Source organism: Musa acuminata, chromosome BXJ3-6, assembly GCF_036884655.1.
Source record: "Musa acuminata AAA Group cultivar baxijiao chromosome BXJ3-6, Cavendish_Baxijiao_AAA, whole genome shotgun sequence".
NCBI lineage: Eukaryota > Viridiplantae > Streptophyta > Magnoliopsida > Zingiberales > Musaceae > Musa > Musa acuminata.
In genome coordinates, this window is record NC_088354.1 from 40,891,660 (window position 1) to 40,917,278 (window position 25,619).

General features: G+C 39.1%; 4 protein-coding genes across 17 annotated transcripts; all 4 read left to right on the forward strand.

Annotated features, from left to right (window-relative positions):
• The first annotated feature begins 1,487 nt into the window (after positions 1 to 1,487).
• Positions 1,488 to 3,806, forward strand: LOC103990025 (transcription factor MTB2-like). Its single transcript, XM_009409043.3, has one exon. The coding sequence runs from the start codon at positions 1,930 to 1,932 to the stop codon at positions 3,535 to 3,537; it is 1,608 nt and encodes a 535-aa protein (XP_009407318.2). The 5' UTR covers positions 1,488 to 1,929; the 3' UTR covers positions 3,538 to 3,806.
• A 4,197-nt stretch (positions 3,807 to 8,003) lies between these two features.
• Positions 8,004 to 11,702, forward strand: LOC135640159 (uncharacterized). 13 transcript variants are annotated; one of them, XM_065154343.1, is made up of 5 exons: positions 8,004 to 8,316; positions 8,423 to 8,453; positions 8,541 to 8,603; positions 9,731 to 9,843; positions 11,189 to 11,702. In XM_065154343.1, the coding sequence occupies exons 1-4, from the start codon at positions 8,104 to 8,106 to the stop codon at positions 9,757 to 9,759; spliced, it is 336 nt and encodes a 111-aa protein (XP_065010415.1). In that variant the 5' UTR covers positions 8,004 to 8,103; the 3' UTR covers positions 9,760 to 9,843; positions 11,189 to 11,702. The 13 variants fall into 13 exon arrangements, 6 of the variants coding, with proteins under 6 accessions (XP_065010415.1, XP_065010418.1, XP_065010414.1 ...); XM_065154346.1 differs by having other exon boundaries at positions 8,554 to 8,603; XM_065154342.1 differs by lacking the exon at positions 11,189 to 11,702 and adding an exon at positions 9,926 to 10,798.
• A 1,980-nt stretch (positions 11,703 to 13,682) lies between these two features.
• Positions 13,683 to 19,328, forward strand: LOC135641000 (vacuolar-processing enzyme-like). The gene is made up of 9 exons (XM_065155933.1): positions 13,683 to 13,945; positions 15,846 to 16,010; positions 16,096 to 16,252; positions 16,697 to 16,782; positions 16,855 to 17,054; positions 17,717 to 17,765; positions 17,855 to 18,070; positions 18,235 to 18,441; positions 18,849 to 19,328. Exons 1-9 carry the CDS (start codon positions 13,742 to 13,744, stop codon positions 19,029 to 19,031), a joined length of 1,467 nt encoding a protein of 488 aa, XP_065012005.1. The 5' UTR covers positions 13,683 to 13,741; the 3' UTR covers positions 19,032 to 19,328.
• A 580-nt stretch (positions 19,329 to 19,908) lies between these two features.
• On the forward strand, positions 19,909 to 24,688 carry LOC135639920 (vesicle transport v-SNARE 11-like). 2 transcript variants are annotated; one of them, XM_065153937.1, is made up of 6 exons: positions 19,909 to 20,062; positions 20,465 to 20,570; positions 20,680 to 20,738; positions 20,819 to 21,007; positions 22,863 to 23,033; positions 24,417 to 24,688. In XM_065153937.1, exons 2-6 carry the CDS (start codon positions 20,477 to 20,479, stop codon positions 24,567 to 24,569), a joined length of 666 nt encoding a protein of 221 aa, XP_065010009.1. In that variant the 5' UTR covers positions 19,909 to 20,062; positions 20,465 to 20,476; the 3' UTR covers positions 24,570 to 24,688. The 2 variants fall into 2 exon arrangements, with proteins under 2 accessions (XP_065010009.1, XP_065010008.1); XM_065153936.1 differs by having other exon boundaries at positions 19,918 to 20,062; positions 20,438 to 20,570.
• The last annotated feature ends 931 nt before the right edge of the window (positions 24,689 to 25,619 follow it).

The window sequence follows — 25,619 nt, forward strand, 5'->3', positions numbered from 1 at the left end:
CATTGTTACGTCAATAAGGAGAAATTGTTGAAGGAGAATAAACAAAGAATTAAGAATAGAAGCAATAATAATAATAATAATAATAATAATAATAATAATAATAATAATAATAATAATAATAATAATTTATACAATGGGTTTAAATAGATACATGTAAAAGATCTAAGCAATTTCTTGCTTAGTATTTATAAGATGTATTCACATTATTAAAGATGTGTTTACACTATATATGATGTGCTTATGCTATATGATAAAAATATTTCAATTAGGTAATATTTAATAAGAAAAAGGTTGGCTCGATTAATTAAGAGAATCCTTAACTTAATTGGTACACATATTGGAAATTTTCAACACCACTATCATCGGATGGCAGCAATTTGGCAAATCAATCAAAAACATTGTACAATTCAAGCAAAATGGAGTTTGGGTCTCTGGTGGAGATTCTCACCTCTCTTGTCCTATTCTGCCATGAGCCAAAGAAGCAGGAATTGCCTCAGCAGCAAACTTTGACCTGGGAGAAGCTGATGCAAATTAATCCCCATCTACGATAACCCAATCGAGAACAAGCAGAGAGATGCCATGGAGGGAGTAAAATCTGTGTGTCTCTCTCTCTCTGACACACACACACACACACACCCAACTCTCTCAGTTAGATATCCACCTGCATAGACTTCTGCAGAGTGATGCGTTTTCTTCCTTCTGCTGCTGTTTTAGATGACTGAAATCTTGTCATGGAGGGAAGAACATGTAAATCTTACATGAGAACAATAGTCACAAGTCTAATAATAATGTTGCATTATTGACAAAAACTATGCTCATCACTACTCGGAGCTGTTGAATTAATGGCCCTTCGTAATTGAAACTTTTGTCCTTTCAGCGGGTATCATTGTTTGCCTCTCTCTTCCTTTGGGTGAGTACACGCCATCTTCTATCTGGGGCTTGCTTTACTTTCCTCTCAACAAAGATTTCAATGAAGAAAAGAGATTCCTTCACCAAAGTTTACAGTGAGAATGGACCATCCATGCGCTGCAATTGATGCAGGTCAATAAGATCTGCAGATGTGTGAATCTTGTGCTGAGATATATTCATTGCTGATATTATGATCTGCAGCAATCTTTCAGAAAGCATAATGCATCACAGTGGTTCATATGACAACAGCTGCACCTCCTCTTTTCTTTCTTTCTCTCAATTACTGCTAAATAATTTTCAGTAAATATAATCTTTAATAACTTTAATAACTTATAATAATTTAAAAAAAAAAAAGAAATTAAATTACATAAAGTGACATATATGATATTCATATGTAAGTTCAAACTTGAGATCTATCATTTATTTAATATAATAATAATCAATTCGGATATCTCAACATAAACTAATGGCTAAGGTTATAATAGTGAAATGTTTACAGGTAAAAATGAGCCTCATTAAATCCTGCACCTGTGGCGCACGTAAACGCACCTACTACTCCGTTACTGTCCCGTCTACCCGTGTCAGAACCACGTGCGCCTTGTCACAGCCCTCTGGGCCCACCATCACGGTACGGTACGGACGACCTCGCAAGTTACACCGGATCCGATCCAACCAACGCAAGGACGCAGCCCGAAATGGACGGCCGGTAGATCCGAGTTCGTGCAAACGGACGGTCTGATGTGAAGAGTGCTTCTACAATATCTTTTACAATGTAGCTTTGATCAAATCTATGGCTGGTCCGCTAGCCATCTCATCACGCAGCCCGCACGTAAGTCGCCTTCCTTCTTCCCGGTCGCCATTTCTCGCGCTCTGCGCCGCTTACCACGTTCGCGATCACGTCGCTATGATTCCGTCGCAAGAGCACCACCGTCCTATCTCGTTGTTCATCCACTTCAAAACTTCACAGTTTCTGCAGTTGCGTTGAGTTCCTACTCCTTTTGCTTTGCTGTTGGGAAGTGGATGAGGTGGGAGACAGGGATGGGCTCGCGCTGCTCCGTAGAGGACCGTGCGGAGGCGGCAGCAGTCCTAGGCAGCCGAGCTCTTGACTTCCTTCTGGCCGGAAGCCACGTGTCCTCCTCTGATCATCCCGATGCCGTCGTCGAAGGCGTGCCCGACCTCCAGACCAAGCTCCAGAGCCTCGTCGAGGGCCACGGCTCGGTGTGGGCCTGCGCAGTCTTCTGGCAGATCTCCCGGTCCCGGTCCGGCGAGTTGGTCCTCAGATGGGGTGACGGCCACTGCCGCGAGCTTGTCTCCGGCGTTGACGACGATGGCACCAACGGTCGGTACCCCCAGGGCGCCGGTCCCCTTCATCGGATGCGGAAGCGGGTGCTCGAGCGGCTCCACGTGCTCTCCGGCGGTTCCCACGAGGAAAACTACGCGCTCTGCCGCGACCGGCTCGCCGACTCCGAGATGTACTTCCTGGCGTCCATGTACTTCTTGTTCCACCCTGGCGAGGGCGCGCCGGGGAGGGCTCTGCTCTCCGAGAATCACATATGGATCCCGGAGACGGCGTTCCCGGGTGCCGATTACTTCGTCCGGGCGTTCCTCGCGAGGACCGCCGGTTTCCGGACCGTCGTGCTCATACCGATCGACGCGGGCGTGCTCGAATTGGCCTCCTTTGATGCGGTTCCGGAGAGCCCCGACGAGTTGCATAGGATCAGGGCCGTCTTCGGCCACGACCTGAACAAAGGGGCCGCAGCGGCGTCAGGCGAGACGGAACGCCGCGGCGCCACATGTTCGTCATCACATTCTCGCTTCGGCGACGCCGTCCGCCAGCATCCAAAGATCTTCGGCAAGGATTTGAACGTCGCGCCGGCGCAGATGAGCACGAAGGTGCCGAATTGGAATCTAAACCACAGCGTCGAGGAAGCGACGCCAGTTCACGAAGCGTGTTTGCGTCATAGTAGTGGCGTTGCCAGGGAGGAGGACCCTGTGACGAACCAATTCCTGGCTGAGAAGCAGCAGCAGCCGAAGCCACAGTGTTCTAGCAGCAAGTCGACGGGTCGCTTGGGAACCCCAGCGACGCCGGAGGACCGTAAGCCGAGAAAGAGGGGCCGCAAGCCGGCCAACGGGAGAGAAGAGCCTCTCAACCACGTGGAGGCCGAGCGTCAGAGGAGGGAGAAGCTTAACCAGAGGTTCTGCGCACTGAGAGCTGTGGTGCCCAACGTATCCAAGACGGACAAGGCATCCCTGCTCGCCGACGCCATAGCGTACATCACCGAGATGCAGAGGAAGCTCAAGGAGATGGAGGCAGAGAAGGAGATGCTGCGGCAACCTGCATTCATGGATCGCGACATCCACACGCATCGCCCCATGCTCAACGTGGAATTGGTGCAGGACGAGCTGATGGTCCGAGTGAACTGCCCATCGCACACGCATCCTGTCTCAGGAGTCATCCGAGCTCTCAACGAGTCACACATCAACGTGGTGGAATCGAAGGTCGTCGTGAGCGACGACACAGTGATGCACACGTTTGTGGTGGAGTCCCAGCAATTGACGAGGGAGAAGCTACTCGCTGCTATTACTCGTGAGGTTAACAGAAGGAAGCCGCAGTGTTTGAGCCTGTGACCCACAGGTTGCTGCTGCCATTGTTGCAGTCTTCGGCTCCTTCAGCATGATCTTTCCATGTCTGTGATCACAAGCAGATTTGTTCTGGTTCTTATCGGTCATAGTCTTCAAAAAGGGAACATGTATGAGTCTCCAAATTCTGGACAGATAGTTCTACTCAAATTCAGGTTAGCTTGATTATTTTCTTTAATGAATTATATCTATCTATCTATCTATCTGGAAATGGATAAGCGATGTGCTTTGGGTCTTCGAAGAACATGGGATCCACTGACCTGACATCAGCTGCTATATAAGTTGGATCTGCTTCCTGTCTTGCCAGCTACTTGTGCACACAAAAAACACATGCATTATTGGATGACAGCACATGTGCCCTTGGAAAGCATGGCATCTTTAGTTCTCATCTTCTTTCTCTCCTCTTTGGTGTGTTGGTGGTGGGCAATGTTTCACAGGTACCATTTTGTATTCATATTGCAAGCTTCCTCACCTGTAATCGAAGTCTTAACGGAGAGAGGAGAAGAAACATGCTTCCAGTTTACTTACTGTGGTTTGGCTACCATCTCTTGTGTCCGTGTTAGGGCTGTTGGTGTGAGAAGATAAACCAGAGAAGGATAGCAAGGGGATGTAGTATGGGTATGGTGGGCTCGGTCTTATCGGGACACGATCGTGTGTACCATCGTGTGCTCAAAGAGCTTGTGACGTTGATGTAGTCTCGAGGTGGGGGGATATGGATGCATTTTGTAGGTGATAAGGGGGAATGACACTTACATATTCGACCAAACATCACTATAATTTTCCAAAAGAAAAACTGTTTCCGAAAATATTTTCTATAAAAATGTAGTAATTAATTCGCTATAATTTTCCTTAAAAGAAAATTTTCAAAATAGATTTCAATCTTTCCTCTTTTGACTTTCCAAATTCAGATTCACTTAAATAGGTTATTCTTGTGATAAAAAAAAAGCTATAAATGTACAAACATATCTAAGTGTAGTGCCATAAACATGATAGAAAATTATAAAAAATTAACAGAATATTAACCTATAAATGATGCATAAATTCATCCTTTTATTGGAACGACCAACTCCATCGACACTCATATTGAACACATTTGTCTCAAGGAGTCAAGATTAACAAACAATCAATCGAGAGTACCAACAAAAAACACTAATATTAATTTACATGCATATCAACTAAACTGCTTGAATCTGATCAAACTGTTGTGATTTAAGAATATGTAGTGACATGGTCCTTGGCGATGGCTGCTCTTCAACTCGCTGATCGTTGTAGTCTCGCCGGTGACTATGTTGTAGCTGAAAAGCTTTCGTTTGGTCGTCGAAAATTGGGTTTCCAGGAAGAGCACATCACCTCCCCTCGATAGAAAGGCACGAAAGATCCGTAAGGCACCGGGTCCTGCACGGCTCAGGAAGTACGTGGTTGAGATGGTACGATTCTGCACCCACTCTCCTTCCTCGTTGAATGCCCATATATTTATCGTGTTCTTGAACATGACTCGAGTTAGCGTCAAAATCCCTCGGTCGTCTCTGGCAACCCCAATGTTTTGATGATACATGATTCCTTCTTCGTCTACCGGTGGCAAACGCGAGTTGCCTGCGACATCCTTATCGAGATCGAACCACAGCAGGTGGGTACGACTGTTCCAGTATATGACGTTTCGTATGGATATATTGTTCATGGGATACAAATTTGTGATTCCTTGGATGACAACCTTGTGATCCGAGACCGTCCACCTTCTCGTGCTCGAGGAGTAGATGTCGAATGAGAACTCTTGGATTTGTCCATGCAATTTCCATTTGATGTTTATAAGCGTGTAACGAGTAGGAGTGGTGGAGGGATCGAAGGCCAGTCCAACATCTCGATAAAAGCAATTCCCAGGGATGATATGACCCTTTTTTGTCACCACATCCCACACGTAGTTTAAATGGTATAGCGGATTCTCATCCATCTCTTTTCGTAACACCACCAAGAGGAGGCCATCGACGAAGGCAACGATGCTTTCAAGGGTCATGCCATCAGGAAGGGAGGGAAAGAAGGAGTCGGGCATGCCGATGTTGACTTCTCCTGGGATGTCCAATGGGAAGAACTCGATATGTTTGTCACATCGGTAGACCATGCCGGAGGAGATGGGTGACTCAAGTTGCAACTTCTTGCGTGCGAATACTATGTCATGGGAGAAGAGATGATACCACTTCTTGCAGACAACCTTGAACCTTGCGATGGTCTTACAGGGGAGCCATGGGAAGATATCATAATGGCGGATGTCTTCGGGGATCCTTGCCATTGTCGTCATCGTAGCGGCATCACTAACATCCATATTTCTCGACTACAATGCACAATGAAACAACAAAAGTAAATGTCCCGAAGCAAAACATGATCGAGCATCCATCCATAAAAAGAAAAAAAAAAACCAAGAATTGATGAAAAAATAAATCTTATAATATAAGCAAACGAGAGAGAGAGAGAGAGTTGATACCCTATGAAGAATTGTTTATGTAGAACTTCAAGTCCCAGTTTCTATTATAATTTGATTTTAAGGGTAGGATTAAGTGAGAATCAAAACTTTCCTATTACTGTTTCCATTTTTTTCTCTTTTTTCTGTTTTCTTCCTCTTTCCTTCTTTCTCTTTTTCCTTTTTTTTTATTATGTCTGACTTTACAAAATCAATGTCGGTAGGATTAAGTGAAAGAAAATCAATATTTTATTATGTCTGATTAATTAATTGATTGATGTATTGTCGTTGAATATAAATAATAGTAGTAATTGGGTTAACTTCTAATGAAATTATGCAATCGTTTATAGATTCTTATTGGTAATCAACATGACGATTTATAGTTATTCATTTGTTAATGTTCTATTAATAATTAAACTTTTTGTAATTTGCTATCACATTTGTGCTCCACACTGAGATAATTGTTTGCGCATTTAATCCTTATCTAACACAAGAATAACCAATTTAAGTGTGTCTGAATTTGGAAAGTCAAAAAGGAAAGTTCGATATCTATTTTGGCCTTTTCTTTTAAGAAAAATTATAGCAAATTAATTGCTACATTTGTTATGAAAAGAAATTATTTTTGGAAACAGGACATTGATTTTCAAACTTTAAAGAATCTTTTATGTGAAAATTAAAGTATTGAAATTTATTTGTTTTTTTTAATTTAAAAAAAGGAAATTATAAAATTTTTGAAATTTTAAAGTAAAAGAACTTGGATTTCTTTAGTAATTATAATAATTCTGAGATTTTTCCTTTGCTTAAATTTGCTAATCTTTTTGAAAAAGGAAATCTTAAATATAAATTATACTAAAAATTTAATTTTAAATTCCGAATTTTCTCAAACATAAACTAAGATTTTGATATATTGGGAAAGTTATATTCCTGAAATAATTTTTATAACTGCTACAAACTTAAATAACATTTTTTAAGTTAATTTTGATTTGTATTAAATCAAATAATCAAGCACTTGTTTTTTATCCTTTTAAATCAAATATTTAATTTACTATTTGTTAAGTCAGATTCTAATTGTCTGAGTTAGAGATATAAGTCGTAGTTTCTCGAGGCGTTGACACTATAAGATTAAGTCGGGGATATTTCGGACAAATGTTCCTTCGAAGATCAAGTTAGTTGTCAAAGTCAGAATGTTGATAATTAGTTGGATTCGTTCGACTACCTAATAATATTGAAATAGCAAATATGTATCTTGAGGTCCCTTTTATAGGTGGTTTGGAAATTATTATGTTTGAAATCAGTAATAGTGATAGGAGATCGTGCAACGTTTTGAGCAAAGGTATGGTATAATGTTAGTCGTTCTGAAAGCTTATTTATTTGACTATGTCTATCATGGAGTCGAATAATCAAACATTTGGTTATGTGCGATGCGTTTGTGACCATGTGTCCTCGGATATGACCATCACATGTCGTTCGAATCTAATCGACAAGTTGCTTGGATTATCGACCTATCATTTAGATATTATCAATATCACTATTCAAACTAGTTGTTTATAGTTCTTGCTACATCTAATTTGATAGTATGATGACAAACGAAAATTTATCAATCTTGGGGTAAATAATTTATAGTGCATATGCTTACTTCAATTTTATTTTTGTGCACACAAATAATATTTTATCTTCTTACTACAAACTTCTAAGCAGTTTTATTTCACTCATATAAGTATTTATTTTAATTCATTCACAATAAAAAAGAAAAATATTTATTCAATACATTCAACTTCTTTCCTATTCAATAACTATATGTTTTAAGAAGTAATTTTATTTAATTTTAATTATAAGTATATGTGATATTTAATTGTCATGTATATCCCTAAAGATGATATTTAGTCTAAATTATAAATTTGAGCAGAAATGTTATATATATATATATATATAATATAATATAATATATATATCCAACCAAGTGTTCATGGGCTCCATGAAATGGGCTAAAGCATAGTCTAAGGGTATTAAGTGGGCCTCTTTGTTGGAACGCGCATTACGGCGCGACGAGTCCCTCTCCGCTTCTGCTACGGAGAAACGATCAATCGATCGATGAAGCTGAAATGGTAATGGGGCGAACGAAGCATCCTCGAGGAGGAGGCGGAGATTCCCAGGCTATCGACTTCCAATGCTCCGTGTCGGCTTCTCTGCAGGGGTACCACGACGATCTTGCCTTTTCCTCCTCCAATAACTCGTTTCCGGTTCCTTTTCTGGTGCAGATCGAGGAGGAGGCGTTGGCGGTGTCGAGCACGACTCCCACGCTATGCACTTCCGAGGTTGGAGAATTCTTCTTCCCCTAATCACTCCTTGTAGGCTCGGCATGACGATCTTGCCTTTTTCTGTTACACCAATTCCTTTCCGATGGTTCCTTTTCCGGTACAGATCAAGAGGAGACGGTCCGGGAGCACGCCCGGTAGAGTAACCTTCTTCTAATCCATCCGTTCTTGAACCCATTATCCTCGTCCCTTTCCCAAAATACTGTTCGTTTTCTTGTTGACAGCTGTTTCTTGCAGTGTGTTCGTCCACTCCATCTTCCACCAAACTTGGTATCCGTGGGGAACTGGTAACGACATGTTAAATGCTGCTAAAGAATATTGGTCTCTTTTCCTAATAGCTTAAGGTTTTAGGATTTGTGGCTATCCAATTAAAACTTTAAGATAGTATATTGGGCTCATGAGATGGATAGGAGCTCATGAGATGTGATATTAAAGTACATATTGGGCTCTATTGGGGATGTTGAAGCGTATATTGGGTTCTATTCTACCTGCTTACAGGTTCTAGCAAGTTCTCACCCAATTAAATCTTTAAAAAATGTTATCAAAATTCTGTATGCTTATTATATAGTTCGGAAAATATGAACATCCAAAAACCTTGTAGTTCAGGTTGTTCTTGCAAAAATGTTGTTCTTTTTGTTGTCTCAGGGCAAAGGATCATGCACTGCTTCAGCTTGTGTACAGTGCATCTAAAGTGCTCTGTATTATCTATCCCTCATTTATGGGATTGTGTCATAATAGGTTGAGGGTGATAATAGACTGTTTGCAAAGCTAGGTGAGGTATTTCATGTTCATATTGAAATTGTGCAGGAACTTTCTTTTGACTGATGAACCTGATTGACACTACCAATCACCGAAATCCATGTATTTGTTCCCATCCAAAATTTGGAATTGTGCATTCAGGGCCATATTATTGTGATAGGTTTCTCCCAAAGCCAGACCTTGTACGAGTTGAGGCTATTTGTTGAAAACAGAAACCTTGACGATGCTTCTCAATCTTTACGTTGATGCTATCAGAAACATACTACTATGAGAAAAAAAAGCTAGCATCTGGACCATTCATGTAGTTTTATTATTATCTTATCTATTAAACCACTTGTGTTGTCTGACGAGAGTGATTGGGGTAGTGATGCTCTTGAAAGAAACTTCAAGCTGTTTTGTTATGATTTATTTATGATGATTTATCTTCTTGTAGGCGATAACAACAACAATCGAATGAGATGCACAAGTTGGCTTATTTTAAGCAAGAAATAGAAAGACTATGGATGCTGATAAAGTAAACTTATGATGCTCCAAAAAAATATTATAGGAAACGTCATAAGATTTAAGTTTAGTGCATGATGAGTCAATCTGGATAGCCACTCTTATCTAGATTTTTGTGTCGCAATCTCCCTCCTTTCTCTTTTATTCTATGCAGGAATGATCCAAGAGGACATCAGTAAATAAAAGCATCACAAGCCGCAGGTGGATTGGAGGATCTCATGCCATACATGAGCCTGACTTTATTACATCCTGGTTAACCCTCAAAAGGTACTGCCTCATCATGTTCGACGATCAGGATTCTAATTACTATGTTTTGCCTGTCTTTTTATTTCATTCTCAATTGTCTCAGGAGGATGCAAACTGATTATTCTCTCTAACATACTTGCTAAATAGGCCAACAATTTATCGATTAGACATCAATCGAGTACTGAGATCAAGACACTGGGATTTGATATTTTGTTGCATGGCACAATGGGACCAATTGCAGAAAAACTTGGCCATGATTGTTGAAGCGTGCAAGCGATAGATATGTGTTATATATATATATATATATATATATATAAACCAAGAAGAAAGCTCCTGTGAAGGACAAATTAGTCTTGGATTTCCACTGTACATGGATCATCAATTACAGTGACTCATGCTGTTGCAATAATTCATGATAGGTTCGAGTGATGTTGCTTTCTTTGAGGTTCACCAATTGTAATGAGAGAAAAAGATAGGAGTCTTATCACCTTGGAATATGGAATCTTGGACATAGGCCACACAGTATGAGAGAGGGAGAGAGAGGAGATTCCAAGTGGCTGAGTGCGCCAGGAATGTGTGCGGCAAAACCTGTTGTCATCACCTGATGTAGCAGAAGTACAGAAGACAAGGAGCCTATCGGTTTGCTTGCCTGTGAAGGAGAAGGATGAACAACTGTTATTGGGTCCACTATCAAAAAGCTTAGATCCACAACAGAGAGAGAGAGAGAGAGAGAGAGAGAGAGATGGTTGTGTTAATTTTTCTCTCTGCAAATTATTGTGTACTCTTATCATTCTTATAGATTAGGAAAATAAACATCGACTAAGTAGTCGATTTTTACCATTGAATTCAAGAGGGTGGTGAAGTTTCCACGATCCTTCTCCATCCACCTCTTGGAGGTTCATTGAACCCAGACTATTTTTGATATAAATCCATGGAATTCAAGAGGGTGGTGAAATTTCCACGATCCTTCTCCATCCACCTCTTGAGGTTCATTGAATCCAGACTACTTTTGATATAAATCCTTAAAGCCCTGTATGATGTTCTAAGATGCAAAATATTAAATATGCTCGATGGATGTTTACACCCACAGGACCAGATCTTATTTCATAAGTTTCTCTTTCTTATTCTCAAGTGGATTTGTTTGTTTCATCTTTTTTTTTCCTTTTAATTTCTTTCGAGAAAGATATAATTTATTTATTTTATTAATTTTTTTTATTGAAATGAATGGATTTCACGTGTATCCTCCTATTCATGGTGGATTAACAAAAATATGCAATAGCTCTATTTGCCTCTGCCATTTTCTGCCTTTTCGTGTATGATATGATCATTTCCATCTAATTTTTTCTGTCTCTTTCGGGTAACGTAGGTGTACCAACACCAGCTATTGGGAAAATAATCACTTTGGATGATGCAACAACGTGATTTAAAATAAAAAGGAGCCTTTACATGGGTGTCACCGACGGATTCTTAGATGTTTGGTTTTTACATCTGGTCCTATGTCCCTCCCTACTGACTGCAGAGCAATTTTTTGTTTGCCGACATCATCGTGAAGGAAGAGTTCAATACAAGTAGCAATCAGTCCATCCATCCCAATCTCTGGTTCCGTGGCTTAGTAGTAGTGGTAGTGATTATTGCAAGGAATGGATTGACAGCCGACAATGAATCTCCATCTCGATCAGTGAACACTATTTGTTCTGTGGTTGCGTACACAACAAAAGATTCCTTCCAGCTAAGGCTCCTTTGAAAATTTTAGATACTTAGTTCTTGGGTAAGCGACATAGAAATCCATGCCTGTTCTAGATGATGATGATGTCAAGCTTTTAAGCGCTTTTATATTCGACTGAAAAATGATGATCCAATACATGAGATTTTTGTCAATATCCAATCAATAAAGAGAGTCAACTGTCTTTCTCTTAGTCCATTAGATAACAAGGGAATAATCCCTGCTTTGATACCCACACGATAAGCAGGGTGGATTCCAAATCAATGTATTAAATCGAACCCAAGACATGGATGTGCTTGCGCTCATTCTTCCTAACCCCTGCATTGGATCCGAATCTAAATGGGCCCCACGGGTTCGGAATCTGTCCAAATTTGTTTGATTCGAATGGATTCGAGTGTGCGTCTTGACCCGCAACCTGTCAATACTTGTGTGGAATCTTTGACAAGCTCATCATGCCCACTAATATGGACATGTCCTCCTTTGTTTTATAAGAGTTGGGAAATTATGTTGTTCGTTTAAGTGAAGGAAATATACTTGAATACCTTTAACATTTTAATTGCATAATGGGTTTCTGAATTATATTAATGTAAATTAAATTTTTACATGCATAATAATTAATTTGAAATAACTAATAAAGATTAATTACAATCCGATCTGATCCATGTCTGACATAATATGGTTGATGTTTTGATTAGTAAACTAAGATTATCGTTAGAGGGTTTTCTATTTATAATTTTAATTTTAAGAATATATTTTTTTATTTTGACATGAGAGAGGATGACGAATATTATCACTATTAATAGTAATATGCTCGTTAGTTTTGGATGGATAATTACACTTCATTGTCACTGAAAAGGATAAATATATGAATTGAGTGATTATTACAAGAGACTTTTTCTATCAAGCCTCATCTCATCATCTTCTATTGGCAGAAACAAGGAGGCATTGTGTCATCAACGAAGAACACCCCCCCCCCCCCCCCCACTTTTGACAAGATGTATGAGACTTTTTGTCTTGTTTCTCCGCACAACTTGTTGTTAAATTAGATGGAGAAAATGCATCAACTTGTTCAAAGATACTTTTGCTGCATGCACCCTTTTGATTTCTTAAAGAACAAAAGAAAGATAAAAAAGACACTCATGAATCCACCCCCTGTTTCCAATACTTTGCCCCCATACACTCATTCACTGTTTGCTATACTCGTTGCTCAAAGGGTGGGAGTCTTTTCTGCTTCCTTCTGCGTCAAGTAAATGACCACTGAATTGGACGCCGACCCCCCATTCATGTTGGCTTAATTCATTGAATTGGTTCACAGTAAAATGTCACCTTCTTGCTGATTGATAGTACTGAAAATAAAGGTGATACTGTTGTCAAAAGATTCAAATAACTATTCAAGCACAAACTATTTCTTTGGGAGGGTTTACATGTCCTCTAAAATATTTATTTATCGGTATCATTTTCAGAACATCATTCTCAAATCATTTATATTAGTTTATGCAGATGTGGATTGAATCTCTTCTTCCTCAAGAGAGATCTTCATTATTTCACATCTTTGCCTTTTAAAATATATCCTATTTACACATATTACATATATACACTTAATTTACTTAATAAATTATTTTCACCAAATTTTCTTGGTAAATCTTACCAATTCCTCCGTTTAAACTGAGTTAAAAATACATTTCATATTTCTTTGCTGTACTTTTTTTATGTAAGAAAATGGATGTTCTTCTTGTCATGGTTACATCACTTCATATCTTCTTCTTTTCTTGAAATTGACATGAAATTGTTGTGATTAATGTAATTTATTTCTATTCTATAGCTCATCAAAACGTAGTGTAAAGAGAAGGAGTCAATTTGTCACTAAAATTTAAAATACTATATATATATCTCTCTCTCTCTCTCAAAGATGTTCAAGTCAGTAGCTCAGACTACGTTACCGTTCTTTGCTCCGCGGGTCTACTACATCACGAGGCCTCCTTTTTTTTGTGGGTCCCGCACCAAACTTGCAATCAACTCCGATTCCACGGCGAACCGCTACGATTAGTCCATCAGGAACAGCACGACCTTTAAAACATGTGCCACGGGGTCGTCGTGGGCCACGTTCCAAGAATCGAGCCGCTTATAAAAGGTCCTCCGCACCCCCGCTTCTTCATTCAACCCCGCCGCCGACCGGACCCGACACGACACGTCACGATGGGCAGCTCCGCCTTCGGCGCCCCCTTCGCCGCCGTCCTCCTCCTGCCGCTGCTGCTGCTTGCCCACGCCCGACCGAACACGATTCGGCTGCCGTCCGATCGCGCCGCAGGCCTGCATCTCGGCGGCGACGATGACGCGGTGGGTACCAGGTGGGCCGTCCTCATCGCCGGGTCCAACGGATTCTTCAACTACCGGCATCAGGTGGCTGTCCTTCTTCCTCGATCCCTTCTTTCTTCTTTCTTGCGCTTGTTGTGTACCTTTTTCTCTTTGGGGAGAGTATAATGTTTGCTTTGGCATGGAGTAATCTTTTACTTATTCTCCTTTCTAATAAAAAAGTCATTTATTGGGGTGATCACCTTTTAGGACATCAAGGTGGATTTTTCTAACTCTAATATGTTGAGACCTTTATATTGTTGTGCTTTAATTACTGTTCTTGGTCTGTGAATTTAAAGAGCAGAGTTAGAATAAGAAATATTTTTTGTTTTTCGTTTCTTTTGCATGAGTCTTAGAATTGGAAGATCTGTGGAAGACTTCATGGGAGTTTGACCTCGAGGGATACATGATAGATCTTTTGTTGTAACGCGTCTTCATGTGCTTGTTCCCTATTTCATTCGCTTCATTTGGTCCACTCTTGGGTGTCTGTCGTTACCTGATAGCATATGTAGCCCAAAAAATGACTCTACTTGATTAGATGTTCGAATTTCATGTTGCTTAAAATTTGCTTATAAATAACTTATTTATGTGAAAGAAGTACGCAATTTTATTTTATGCAAAATTGTATATATAAAATTAAATGTCTCTCCCAAAATTGTTCAGTGATTTTCTTATTTATCCATTTAAATTGAAGTTCTGCATATAAAACCCTCCAAAACCTGAAAAACTTGTATATATTCCATTGTAGTTAATGCCCATCAGCCACTATAAGTTAGTTGTCAGTTGAAACTCAAACTTGCATCAATTATCTTTAAAAACTATATATATATATATATATATATATGATGCTGAATTACTTGACTCCACAAGTTTTGGTTAGAACTGTGACACGAAGGCTGCAGGAATCTAAAATCTTTTGCTTATGTGTCTCAAGGTGATAAGGGGAAGAGTTACACTGGTTGCAAGAACTTGATGTAGGTATCTTTGATGGTCCTTTTCATATCCTTTTGGACTGATTGTAACTGTGGGTTATCTGTACAACCTAATTGGAGCCCAGGGACCACACATGGAGCATAATATGTTTGGAGAAATGAGTAATACTTCTTTAAGTATGGTGGGGTCGGATATTCGAAATGCATCTTGGAAGCACTTGTAGAGAAGTCTCTTTTATGACCTTTAGTATGATTATTTGGAATCTCAATTTTTCCTTGTTTCCAGATTTCTTAATCCCTTTGACTTTGCTTTTTTTTTTTTCTTTCTTTCTTTGTATCAGCTTTGCCTATGCAGCTTGCACGTATTACATGGTTTGTATTGCAATTTTACTGGTTAACTATTTCCTTGTTCTCCTTTTTCTTTCTGTGAGCTTTAGGTGACATAAGATTGTGTGTTGTCTTTAGCTATCAACAACATTAGTTAAAATTTCTATGAGCTTTAGGTGAAACCTAGTCTCATTTTGTTATATTTTTGTCAGATGCTTACGACTTAGAATTTCTATATAATGCCATATCACAAACATTGTTCACTCAAGGTTTCTTTTTGTCCAAGCTTGATGTGGTAAATCTTATATTGCTTTCTTTTTGTGTTTCATTGGTACATGAAACTCTTGAGCATAAATTAAGTTCAAATTGTCTACAATCTTTTTGATGATATGGAAGGTGGTTATAATTTCTACTTTTTTGCTGTCTGCTGAAATACTTAAATAATTCGTCTCAATTATAAAAACTGAGATAGTGATTTTGGTCCTGATTGGAGATTTTGGAATATTAAAATTTATGTCCCTTTCTTCTTGTTATGCAAATTCACCTTAGCTCTGCACTTTGTGCCTTCTGATCCTTGTTCTTGGCAGAGAAAATCCCTTTTCAAAATTTATTTATCTTTAATAAAAAATTCAAGAATCCCATCTCTTTTGTGAATATTCTAACACTTCTCATTTTAAACATGAACTCAGGCAGATATTTGTCATGCATATCAAATCATGAAGAATGGTGGACTGAAAGATGAGAATATTATTGTTTTCATGTATGATGACATTGCATACAGTGAGGATAATCCTAGACTGGGGACCATTATCAATCACCCAGAGGGTGGGGATGTTTATGCTGGAGTTCCAAAGGTGCACACTGTATCATAGTTTACCTTTTATTTGTGTCATTCACCAGTGATTCACTGTCTAAGTCTGGGGATATAACTCCTTTCAGGATTATGTTGGAGATGATGTCAATGTGAACAACTTCTTTGCTGTTCTTCTTGGAAATAAAACCGCTCTAACTGGAGGAAGTGGAAAGGTTGTTGATAGCGGTCCAAATGATCATATCTTCATATTCTACTCTGATCATGGTGGACCTGGGGTTCTTGGTTAGTAACTTGATTAGCTGATGTCAAGCCATTACATAGTAGATATTACATGATATATTTTTTTAATTTTTCCTAATTTCTTGCTCGAAAGGAAATTATTCTTTCTGCTTGTCAAGAAATTTGACCCATACCATATGGATAACACTTGACTTCCCTCTTGTTCTCCTTTTCCTGATTGCATGCTCTAAAGACAATCATAGTTTCTGCTTTTTATAAAGTTTGATCTAACCCAATAGTCATGATTTTGATGGTTGTAATACTTTTATATCATATTAAGCAAAATTCTTCTTTATTTCATTTGAGAATTTCCCATTTAACCAGAGAGTACCATTAGATAATATCACGGGGGGAACGGGTTACTAACTTATTGTTTATTGTTACTTGTAGTATATGTTAATAAAATCTGCAATTTTGAAAAGCATTAGACTGACTGAAACTTTGCAGGGATGCCCACCAATCCTTACCTTTATGCTGATGATTTGATTTCTGTGTTAAAGAAAAAGCACGCATCTGGATCTTACAAGAGCATGGTAAGATTTCTTTACATCTCATAGTTGCATAGAACTGCCAAGTTTGAAAACCTTCTTTTGCTACTGTTTCAGGTATTTTATCTTGAAGCTTGTGAATCTGGGAGCATATTTGAGGGTCTTCTCCCTGAAGACATAAATATCTATGCAACCACAGCATCGAATGCCTACGAGAGTAGTTGGGGAACTTATTGCCCTGGAGAAGACCCTAGCCCTCCCCAAGAGTACTATACCTGCTTGGGAGACTTGTACAGCATTGCTTGGATGGAGGACAGGTGCATGAACCAAATCTATTAACTGAAATTTGGTTAAGATTTTTTTATTGATAGATCATTAAAATCTTAATTTATGCAATTAAAAACTTACAAACATTTCTGGTATATCCTTCTCAGATACGTATTTATTATAAAAGATATTTACAGGTTATATTACCTTTTCATTTGAAAATAAATTATAAATTATTTTTCTGGAGACATATATATATGTTGAGAGATGTATTGTTAATTCTTGTAATTGATTTCTTTTTTTAGGTGCAAGTTTCTAACAGTAATATACTTGAGCAACAAAATTTTTGTTCTGGTTCTGTTTTCACCTCTGTTGGCATTAATGTAAATCAACTAAAATTTCCCTTTTGGATTTGTCCAAGTAATTTTTACAACTTGCAGCATTTGACTGTGATGGTTAAGTAGATTAAAGAACTGTGGTTCTGTAGTATAACTAATAAAGTTGGAAGATTTTGTAACCAAAACCAAGAATAGGAATGATCCTAATCTTGTCCATGTTAATATGGATTAGCTTGAATTTATGAAAATTGTTTGGTTAGGTTCCTTTATTGAATTCTGAGTTCCTGTCTCTTTCCTTAAGATTCAATCATGGAGAAATGACTCGTGTGGCTTCTGTTGTATATCTGAAGTTTAAGTTTTACTTTCATGTGCAGTGATATACACAATCTGCGGACTGAAACATTGAAGCAGCAGTATCATCTTGTAAGTGCTTGAGATTCTGCTTCCTTATTGCATATCACCTGTCTGGATGGCCTTTGGGTCTGATATACTTGTTCGAATGGTGTTTGCAGGTCAAGACCAGGACTGCAGTTTCTGAAACATATAGGTTTGGTTCACATGTCATGCAATATGGGGATCTAGAACTCAACATGAAAGACCTTTTCTTATACTTGGGTTCAAATCCTTTAAATGAAAATGCCACATTCGTTGATGATAACTCATTATTGTCATTTTCTAAGGCTGTTGTGAACCAACGGGATGCAGATCTAGTTTATTTCTGGCATAAGGTTGGCATTATCCTTTATCTGTAGTTTGCTTGTAGTTAATTCTTCTGATTATTTTTGGTCTCTACACACATTACATGGTTTTGGATCAGCAAAATTTCATGATTATGACCATTTTCTTATTTCTTCATTTGTTTATGACTGAAATCTTCTTTTCTTTATTCAAGTATCGGAGGGCGCCCGAAGGCTCTTCTCATAAACTCAATGCTCAGAAGGATTTGCTCGAAGTAATGTCCCATCGGTTGCATATAGATAATAGCATAGAACTCATTGGGAAGCTGCTGTTTGGTTCTGGGAAAGCGTCAGAATTGCTGAAATCTGTTCGAACTGCAGGCCAACCTTTAGTGGATGACTGGTCCTGCCTCAAGTCAATGGTGAGTAGACTGATTGGTTTACTTCTGAACAATTTCGGTCTGACTGGTTTAAAATTGTTTGGCCTTTCATTTTTTGCATTGTATGCTCGCATGGAAGTTGTCATGAGGGTTCTTATAAATGTTAACGTCACGTTCTAGACAGGCCTTTATACATGTTCTTGTCTTGAATTAAGAAAAGAAAATAGCGTTAATAATAATGTTATTAGCAATTGGGCATCCTTGAGGCTTTACGTGTCAGTATCGTATTTGTTAGACGTGGTACAATTTTTGACCTAAGCTAAGCCTCTTGTGTTGGATATTTTATTGGCAAATCAATCGGTGTGTTTTATCCAGCTCTTTTGGGCAAATATAGCGAGGTACAATTTAGTGACACAATGACCTGATGCTTCTTCTCTTTTTCTTTCCAGGTAAGGACTTTCGAAAGCCACTGTGGATCTCTATCGCAATATGGGATGAAACATATGCGGTCTTTGGCGAACATCTGCAATGCGGGTGTTAGCAAGGAGACGATGGCCGAGGTGGCTTCTCAAGCGTGCGCCGCTGTCCCCTCCAACCGCTGGAGCTCTCTCCACAGGGGATTCAGTGCCTGATGTGGACATGAAAAACCATTATTATGTTAGCAAATTGTTCCTACTCTCTAAGGAAGTTGCTTAGCAATCTTCTCCTGCGATGCAAATATACTGCTGAAGGCTGGAGAAATTTGAATATGACAAGTTCATTTAATTCCATGTAATTGTGTACAACGTTCATGCTCGATTATTGAGGCCTAAGTATGTAAATGGCCCTTTCTCAATAGTCGGTCCTGCGATTAAACTTCATGATATACTAAAATTATGGCTTGTAATAGTGATATATATAGGTGTTAATCAGATGTTATTTTATTGTAAGTTCTGAATTATCATGACAACATAATATCCAGCTGCCTTTTGCTTCAAATATAATCTGGTTTCTCAACGAACGCCTACGCTTAGCTAAACATTATATGTAAAGTATAGTTATATCAATCAAGCTCAATATTTTCATCTACCAATACAAATACTTAGATCGACCAAAGCATGAATATTTTAATAATTAGCCTACAAACATTTTCTTTTACTATCTGTTTTAATTATCTGATTTTTATTAATAAATTTAAGGTGCTAAATATATTATTTTTAAAGTATATATATTATTTTTAAGGTGCTAAATATATATGTTACATAAATATTATGTTGTTGTATTCGGGTGAATCGATGCGACGAAATCAGACATTTATGTTCTTTTTTCCGACGTGGCGCACTAGTGCGTGTCTCCAAATGGGTGCGGCGGCTTTCGCGTCTTGGCTCAATTACCAAAGAGGAAAAAACGCCTTTTATCCATCAGCTTAAGCGTGGGACCCAAAGACAAAGAGACAGAGAGATCGATGTGGTGGAACCCAGGGGCGCGTTTTGCTGGATGGCGGTCTAGCCTAGATGGCTGATCGTTGACGAATGAGACGGAGCAACGCGAGCCTATAACAAGGGAGGAGTCCCCGATCCGATGCCACCTTCTCCTTCTTCGCGTCCGGGCTCTTTACCCTTTCTCCTCTCCCTCTCTCTCTCCCTGGTTCCGATTCCATCGTCGTCCCCGTCCTTCATTAGCCGTAAGTTCCGATGACTCTTAATTGTATCAGTAATTATTAGTCTCTTGAATAATTCAATGTTTTATCCCTTCTGGTTGATGCCATCCTCGTGGATTTCTTCTCCGATTTGGGTTTCATCTCACTATTCCTCAATAAGTTCTACCACGATCTTCATTTGTTGGTTTAATTTCCAGATTCTTTTGGTTCTTCTTCTTGCAGTCGAATTCTTGTATTTCGATTACGTCGTCCTTGGATTTGAGGACACTTTTTGCCCGTCTAGGGTTAGGATTTTTGACGCAGGATAATTATCGGTTCTCACGCATCAGGATTCATTGATCACTAGGCTTATGTGATGAATGCGTTTTCCCCTTTGGTAAGATTGCTAATATGTTTTAGACATTGGAGTCGACTTGGGTTTAGCAGCGTACGATCACGATGAGCGAGGTATTCGATGGCTACGAGCGCCAATACTGTGAGATCTCCGCGTCTCTCTCGCGTAAATGCACATCTGCTGCTCATCTCGATGGAGGTATCATTATTTTATTAGCGAATTTACTGTTAATTTTCCCATTGCCTTTGCCGTGAACAATTATTTCTGATCTAATTGTTTTGAACAAAAAAATGGATTCTTTTGGCAGAGAAAAAGAAGCAGAAGGTCTCGGAAATCAAAGCTGGCCTGGATGATGCAGAAAATTTGGTAATGTACCCGATTGGTATACTTGCTACATTCATAAGCAAGATCTTTATCCTGAAACGTTTGAAGGATTGCTTTTATAGATTAGGAAGATGGATCTTGAAGCGAGAAGCTTGCAGCCAAGTGTAAAGGCAGGATTGCTGGCAAAGCTGAGGGAATACAAATCAGACCTTAACAACTTGAAGAGTGAACTGAAAAGAATTACCACCCCTAATCCTACCCAAGCTTCAAGGGAAGAGCTGCTGGAGTCGGGGAAGGCTGACATGATAGCGGTATGACAGGCCTCGTATTCTTGTTTTACACTTATTAGAGTTTGGGCACCACACTGCATGCATGTTAATCCAGTAGCCATGCAATTATATGTTACTTTGTTTCTTTTTCTAATTCTGTGATTTGTTACATTGGTATCTTGGACCAACAGGCCGATAGGGCACCTATTTGCGATCCTAACTTTTTTGTTGTCTCTATGCTGTTTCCAACTCGCTCTTGGAATTTTTTAATATTTAGGCAATTCATTATTCTTGCCTTGGTAGTTAGCCCTACACAGTAAGCAATTGGAAGAAGGAAAAACCTGTTGCATTATAAATTACCAAGTATAGGTTTTTTTTTGTATCTATATGCAATTAACCAATTAGCAGCACTGGACTCTATGACTGGGTGAGATTAATCAAGAGCTTCAAAAATGTCAATACTTTAGTAAGAATTAAATAAGACTAATCTAGGTCAACTCATATGAGGTGAAATAAAAACTTATGGTAGAAAGTTGTTTTCCATGTTTTTCGTCACCATTTTAATTTTTTGTTTTTTTTACATCATGCCTCTGTGAAATTGAATGTTATTGAACACTATGAAGAAGAAAGAGTGGAAAAAAAAGCTGAATCCCTTTTTATGTACGGGTTATACACATTAGGTTGGAAGTGTACTCTAAATTCTAAAACAATGTGATGTGCATAACTGACTATTTGGAGATGACATGGAGCTGGAAGGTGTCTGGCATAGAAGAAAAGAATAATTAATACTTCACCTAAACCTAATTGCTGGATTTTCACTTGGTGGATTTGGATGTTGTAGTTTGGGCCTGGTTGGTGGCAATTATGGTGGATATATCAAGAATGGTCCCTTGCTAGAGTAGCGGTATTTCTATCCTTATTTTTTCTAATGATACCTGCATTGTTTCTAGAGAAAGAGAATCACGTTATCAATAGATTTGTAGGTTCGAATTTATCGAGTACATAGTAGCATATATATTATGAGATGTGGATCTATGTAACTATGGGTGTTTCATATCTTAGCCTCAAGTTGTACCAGTGATTTAAATAAGCACTCTAACGCTCGCCCAGGCACTCGGGTGAGTCATAGCGAGGCTCAAGCACCTTATATGAGGACCAGGCGACACGCTTCAATGAGGCGCCGCCTGGGCGCTCGCCCGAGCCTAGGCGCCGGGCGCTTCGGGCTAGCCCGCGATTCATATAAGGCAACCGAACTCGACTTTTAAGTCTGGTTTAGTTCGATAGCAGTTAGTTGGTTCGATTGGACCAAGTAACGCATGTAGTTCCTTACCTCAAAAGCTGCACGCGACCCCGACTCCCCAAGCCAACCCTCGTTTGTGTTTTCTCCTGCTGCCTCCGCTGCCGACACTTTCTGTCGTTGCCTCCGCCGCAGACGTAGCGAACTGAATATTTCTCTATCGCTAACCAAGTCTTTCTCCCGTTGCTTTCGCTGTCGTTGTTGTTCGCTACCGTTGCTGCTGTCCACTACTGTCGTTCGCAGCGCTGCCGCAGCTGTCTTAGACTAATCCTCCGCCACCATTGCTTCTCTACCTACTTTCCACTGTCAGTGATATTTTTTATCCCTTTACTAATTATATTATATATTTTTTATATTTTAGAGCATCTCGTTTCGCTCAAGCAAACGCTTGGATGAGCACCTAGTGTCTCGGGCATTTTGGGACCTTGTCGTTTTTTGGCGCTTAGCGCTTTTTAAATCACTGAACTGTACAAAATGATTTTTACTTGTGCTTTGTTAACATGTTAACATGCTTATCAGACATTAGAGGTTATTAAGTGCAAAATGTTCAAACCTTTCCGACTGTATATGCCATTATATTTGGAATATTTTATGCTGCAGGTCTCTGCTGATCAAAGGGGACGGCTATTGATGTCAACAGAGAGACTTAATCAGTCTACTGACAGGATAAAGGAGGGTAGAAGGACGATGCTAGAGACAGAAGAACTTGGTGTTTCAATTCTTCAGGACCTACATCAACAACGGCAATCTCTCTTGCATGCCCATAACACGGTATGTTTCTTTGCTAATGATATTTTTCTTGTTATCACTTTTTGGTCTTTATCTATGAGTTAATCTATCATATCAGTTTCATTAATAGTTTAATGCTTGTTTATGTGAAAATCACAGTCCAAACCAATCTGACGGTGAATCATAAAATTCGAGACTGTAAAAAAATTTTGGTTTCTTTTTTCCGGCTAACCTACTAGGATTAGTGCATGCTAGTGAAATGATATTTATTCATAAGCTGAAATTGATGTCATAAATGTAGTTCATGACTGCCGTAGTTGGGGTTGGCTTTTCATCAATCATCTAATACTTGCCACATGTGATATGTGTTTTTATGGTTTAATGCTGAACAGAGGGAAATTAAGTGCCAATGGTATCAAGGATTACAAACATAAATGACTTTATCTGGAAACATGTGTTGCAAATCCAAAACTTTCTCCAGTGCAAAAGTTTTTGAAATTTAGTTCTTCCAAATTCTGAATATGATCTTTTGAATAAATGCTTTAGCAGTTCCTAGGGACTGTGTTGGTTATTTTAGTTAAATCATAAACATATTTCCAAAAGGTGAACTTAGAAATGTCGATTACACACACAATGCACTCTTAGAATATGTTGCTTTCAAGAAAATTCCTTGATTTCATTTATATATTATACAAGGAGTTTTTGGCTTGTTAAGTTGATCAGTCATTGGTAGACAAATGGCAGACATCCACGTAGATACTTCTTGTCTTCAACATGCTGTAGTTTTTACATGATCATGAAAGCAAGCTGCTATGGTTTTTGAGAGTTAAATTAACTTTTAAAAAGGATACTTAATATGAAATTCTTTCGCATTGGATAGGACAACCTGGAGGGGCATGAACACTCCTTCCAAGTGTTATAGGCTTTCACTAATGCATTTAACCAGAATAGGTGTTTTTAAGAACTGTATGGTGGGATGCCTTTGGTAGATTTTTAGTGTTGGAAAAATCCAAACGTCGGGTTGCTTTAAGGTCATCAGTGTTACATTTGGGTGTGAATTAGGGATTTACCTGACAAAATGTAGACTTCATCAGTGTTGCATTAGGTTGAATTAGGGATCAACTCACCAGTGTTACATTTGGGAATCAAGTAGAATCCCTGGGTTGACAATGCCAGCTAGGTTGGTGGCCGATGATTATTTTAATCTGCTTTGTTGGAGTTCCATCCTCCATTGAAGTCTGTTTTTGCAACCTTTTCTAGGCGAAGACTGTGTTTCACCAGTAAGTTGTTTTAGCCCATTGTTGTAGATGTAGGAAAACAAAAGGGCTCTGCAGAATCTATTCTGCATGCAGTGAACAAAAGCTCTCTATTCTGCATATGATGTACGATGATATGTGATGATTCTTAGTTCCTGTTGGATTGCAGCTGCATGGAGTCGACGACAACATCAGCAAGAGCAGGAAGATCCTGACTGCCATGTCAAGAAGGATGGATCGGAACAAGTGGATCATCGGGGGAATCATGGTGGCTCTGGTTCTGGCGATTCTGGTGATCCTGTACTTTAAGCTCACTCATTGAAGACCTTGCCAACTCATGGTTTGGGTTCTGATGAGTGTGCCGTAAGTCTTGCTACGGTTGATGTGTGTTTCGTTCGTTTGCATCGCATGATCGTTTATTTCCATGGAAGAACTTCTTCATTGGTTGAGCTTCTCTTATGCGGTGCTTTGGGTGTGTGGTGACGATTGCTTCGTTGACCAGCCTCGTCTGTTCTCGACAGAAACGTAACACGTGATCTGATAGTTGATAATGTCGTTTTAGCATATCTTAATTTGATCAAATGTCTAAAACCAAATAGAAATCCGTCTGTGAGTCGGATGAAATATGCGAATCTGTTTGACTGGAACATGCAAGTGTGTTAAAAAAGCCCTATCTTTTCTTTTTAAACGTCGCATAGGGAGGTTGGAATTCATTAGAAATTAAGATCTTAAAGATCAAACTTCTTGACCTGAATCAACATTAGGGTGGGAATGGCTGCCGGTTTGGCTACATGTATTGTGTATATTTCATTTGTACTTTGTTAGCTATAACGTAAATCATGTCGATCTTTAGGGGATTGATTGCCGGACGAGAGGATAATAGTAAGACGTCTACAATTACATTTTTGATGATCTTGTTGCATCACCGTGCGATCTAAGCTAACCTTTCGGTCGTGCAGGGAACAACCTTGTGTTGCGATCATCGCAGGTTAGAACGTGTCAACATTATTTCGACGATTTTGTCTATCCATCTGTAGGTCGACTGCGGTTATGCCAAGCAGCACATGGGTTTATAATTGTTTGAATAATTGTATACAACTTTTTTTTTTTTTATAATTGTTTGTCTGTTTAAAGACTCGCAACTAGTTTAAAGCCGAGCGAAGGGGAGCTATAAAGATATAACCATGATGAAATACTTCGTCGAGGTGCGGAGGTTAGCTTACAGTTTCTCCTGATTTAATGTGTTATGGGTCCTCATGCAAAAAATACATAGGCTGAGCACTCATTAGGTTAGCCTCTACCTGAAATCTAAGGGAGGGTTGGTCGAGATGCTATCAACTAAAATCATTGAAAAACACGATGTGTTCATGGT

What these genes read in the sequence shown, in the direction of transcription:
- LOC135640159 (XM_065154343.1), top strand. Translation starts at nt 8,104, where the DNA reads ATGGTAATGGGGCGAACGAAGCATCCTCGAGGAGGAGGCGGAGATTCC. An exon ending in CCACGCTATGCACTTCCGAG is followed by an intron (nt 8,317 to 8,422) that starts GTTGGAGAATTC and finishes TTTCCGGTACAG; the next exon opens with ATCAAGAGGAGACGGTCCGG. An exon ending in TTGGTATCCGTGGGGAACTG is followed by an intron (nt 8,604 to 9,730) that starts GTAACGACATGT and finishes TATTCTATGCAG; the next exon opens with GAATGATCCAAGAGGACATC.
- LOC103990025 (XM_009409043.3), top strand. Translation starts at nt 1,930, where the DNA reads ATGAGGTGGGAGACAGGGATGGGCTCGCGCTGCTCCGTAGAGGACCGT.
- LOC135639920 (XM_065153937.1), top strand. Translation starts at nt 20,477, where the DNA reads ATGAGCGAGGTATTCGATGGCTACGAGCGCCAATACTGTGAGATCTCC. An exon ending in TGCTGCTCATCTCGATGGAG is followed by an intron (nt 20,571 to 20,679) that starts GTATCATTATTT and finishes TTCTTTTGGCAG; the next exon opens with AGAAAAAGAAGCAGAAGGTC. An exon ending in TCTTGCATGCCCATAACACG is followed by an intron (nt 23,034 to 24,416) that starts GTATGTTTCTTT and finishes GTTGGATTGCAG; the next exon opens with CTGCATGGAGTCGACGACAA.
- LOC135641000 (XM_065155933.1), top strand. Translation starts at nt 13,742, where the DNA reads ATGGGCAGCTCCGCCTTCGGCGCCCCCTTCGCCGCCGTCCTCCTCCTG. An exon ending in TGGTGGACCTGGGGTTCTTG is followed by an intron (nt 16,253 to 16,696) that starts GTTAGTAACTTG and finishes GAAACTTTGCAG; the next exon opens with GGATGCCCACCAATCCTTAC. An exon ending in CTGGATCTTACAAGAGCATG is followed by an intron (nt 16,783 to 16,854) that starts GTAAGATTTCTT and finishes CTACTGTTTCAG; the next exon opens with GTATTTTATCTTGAAGCTTG.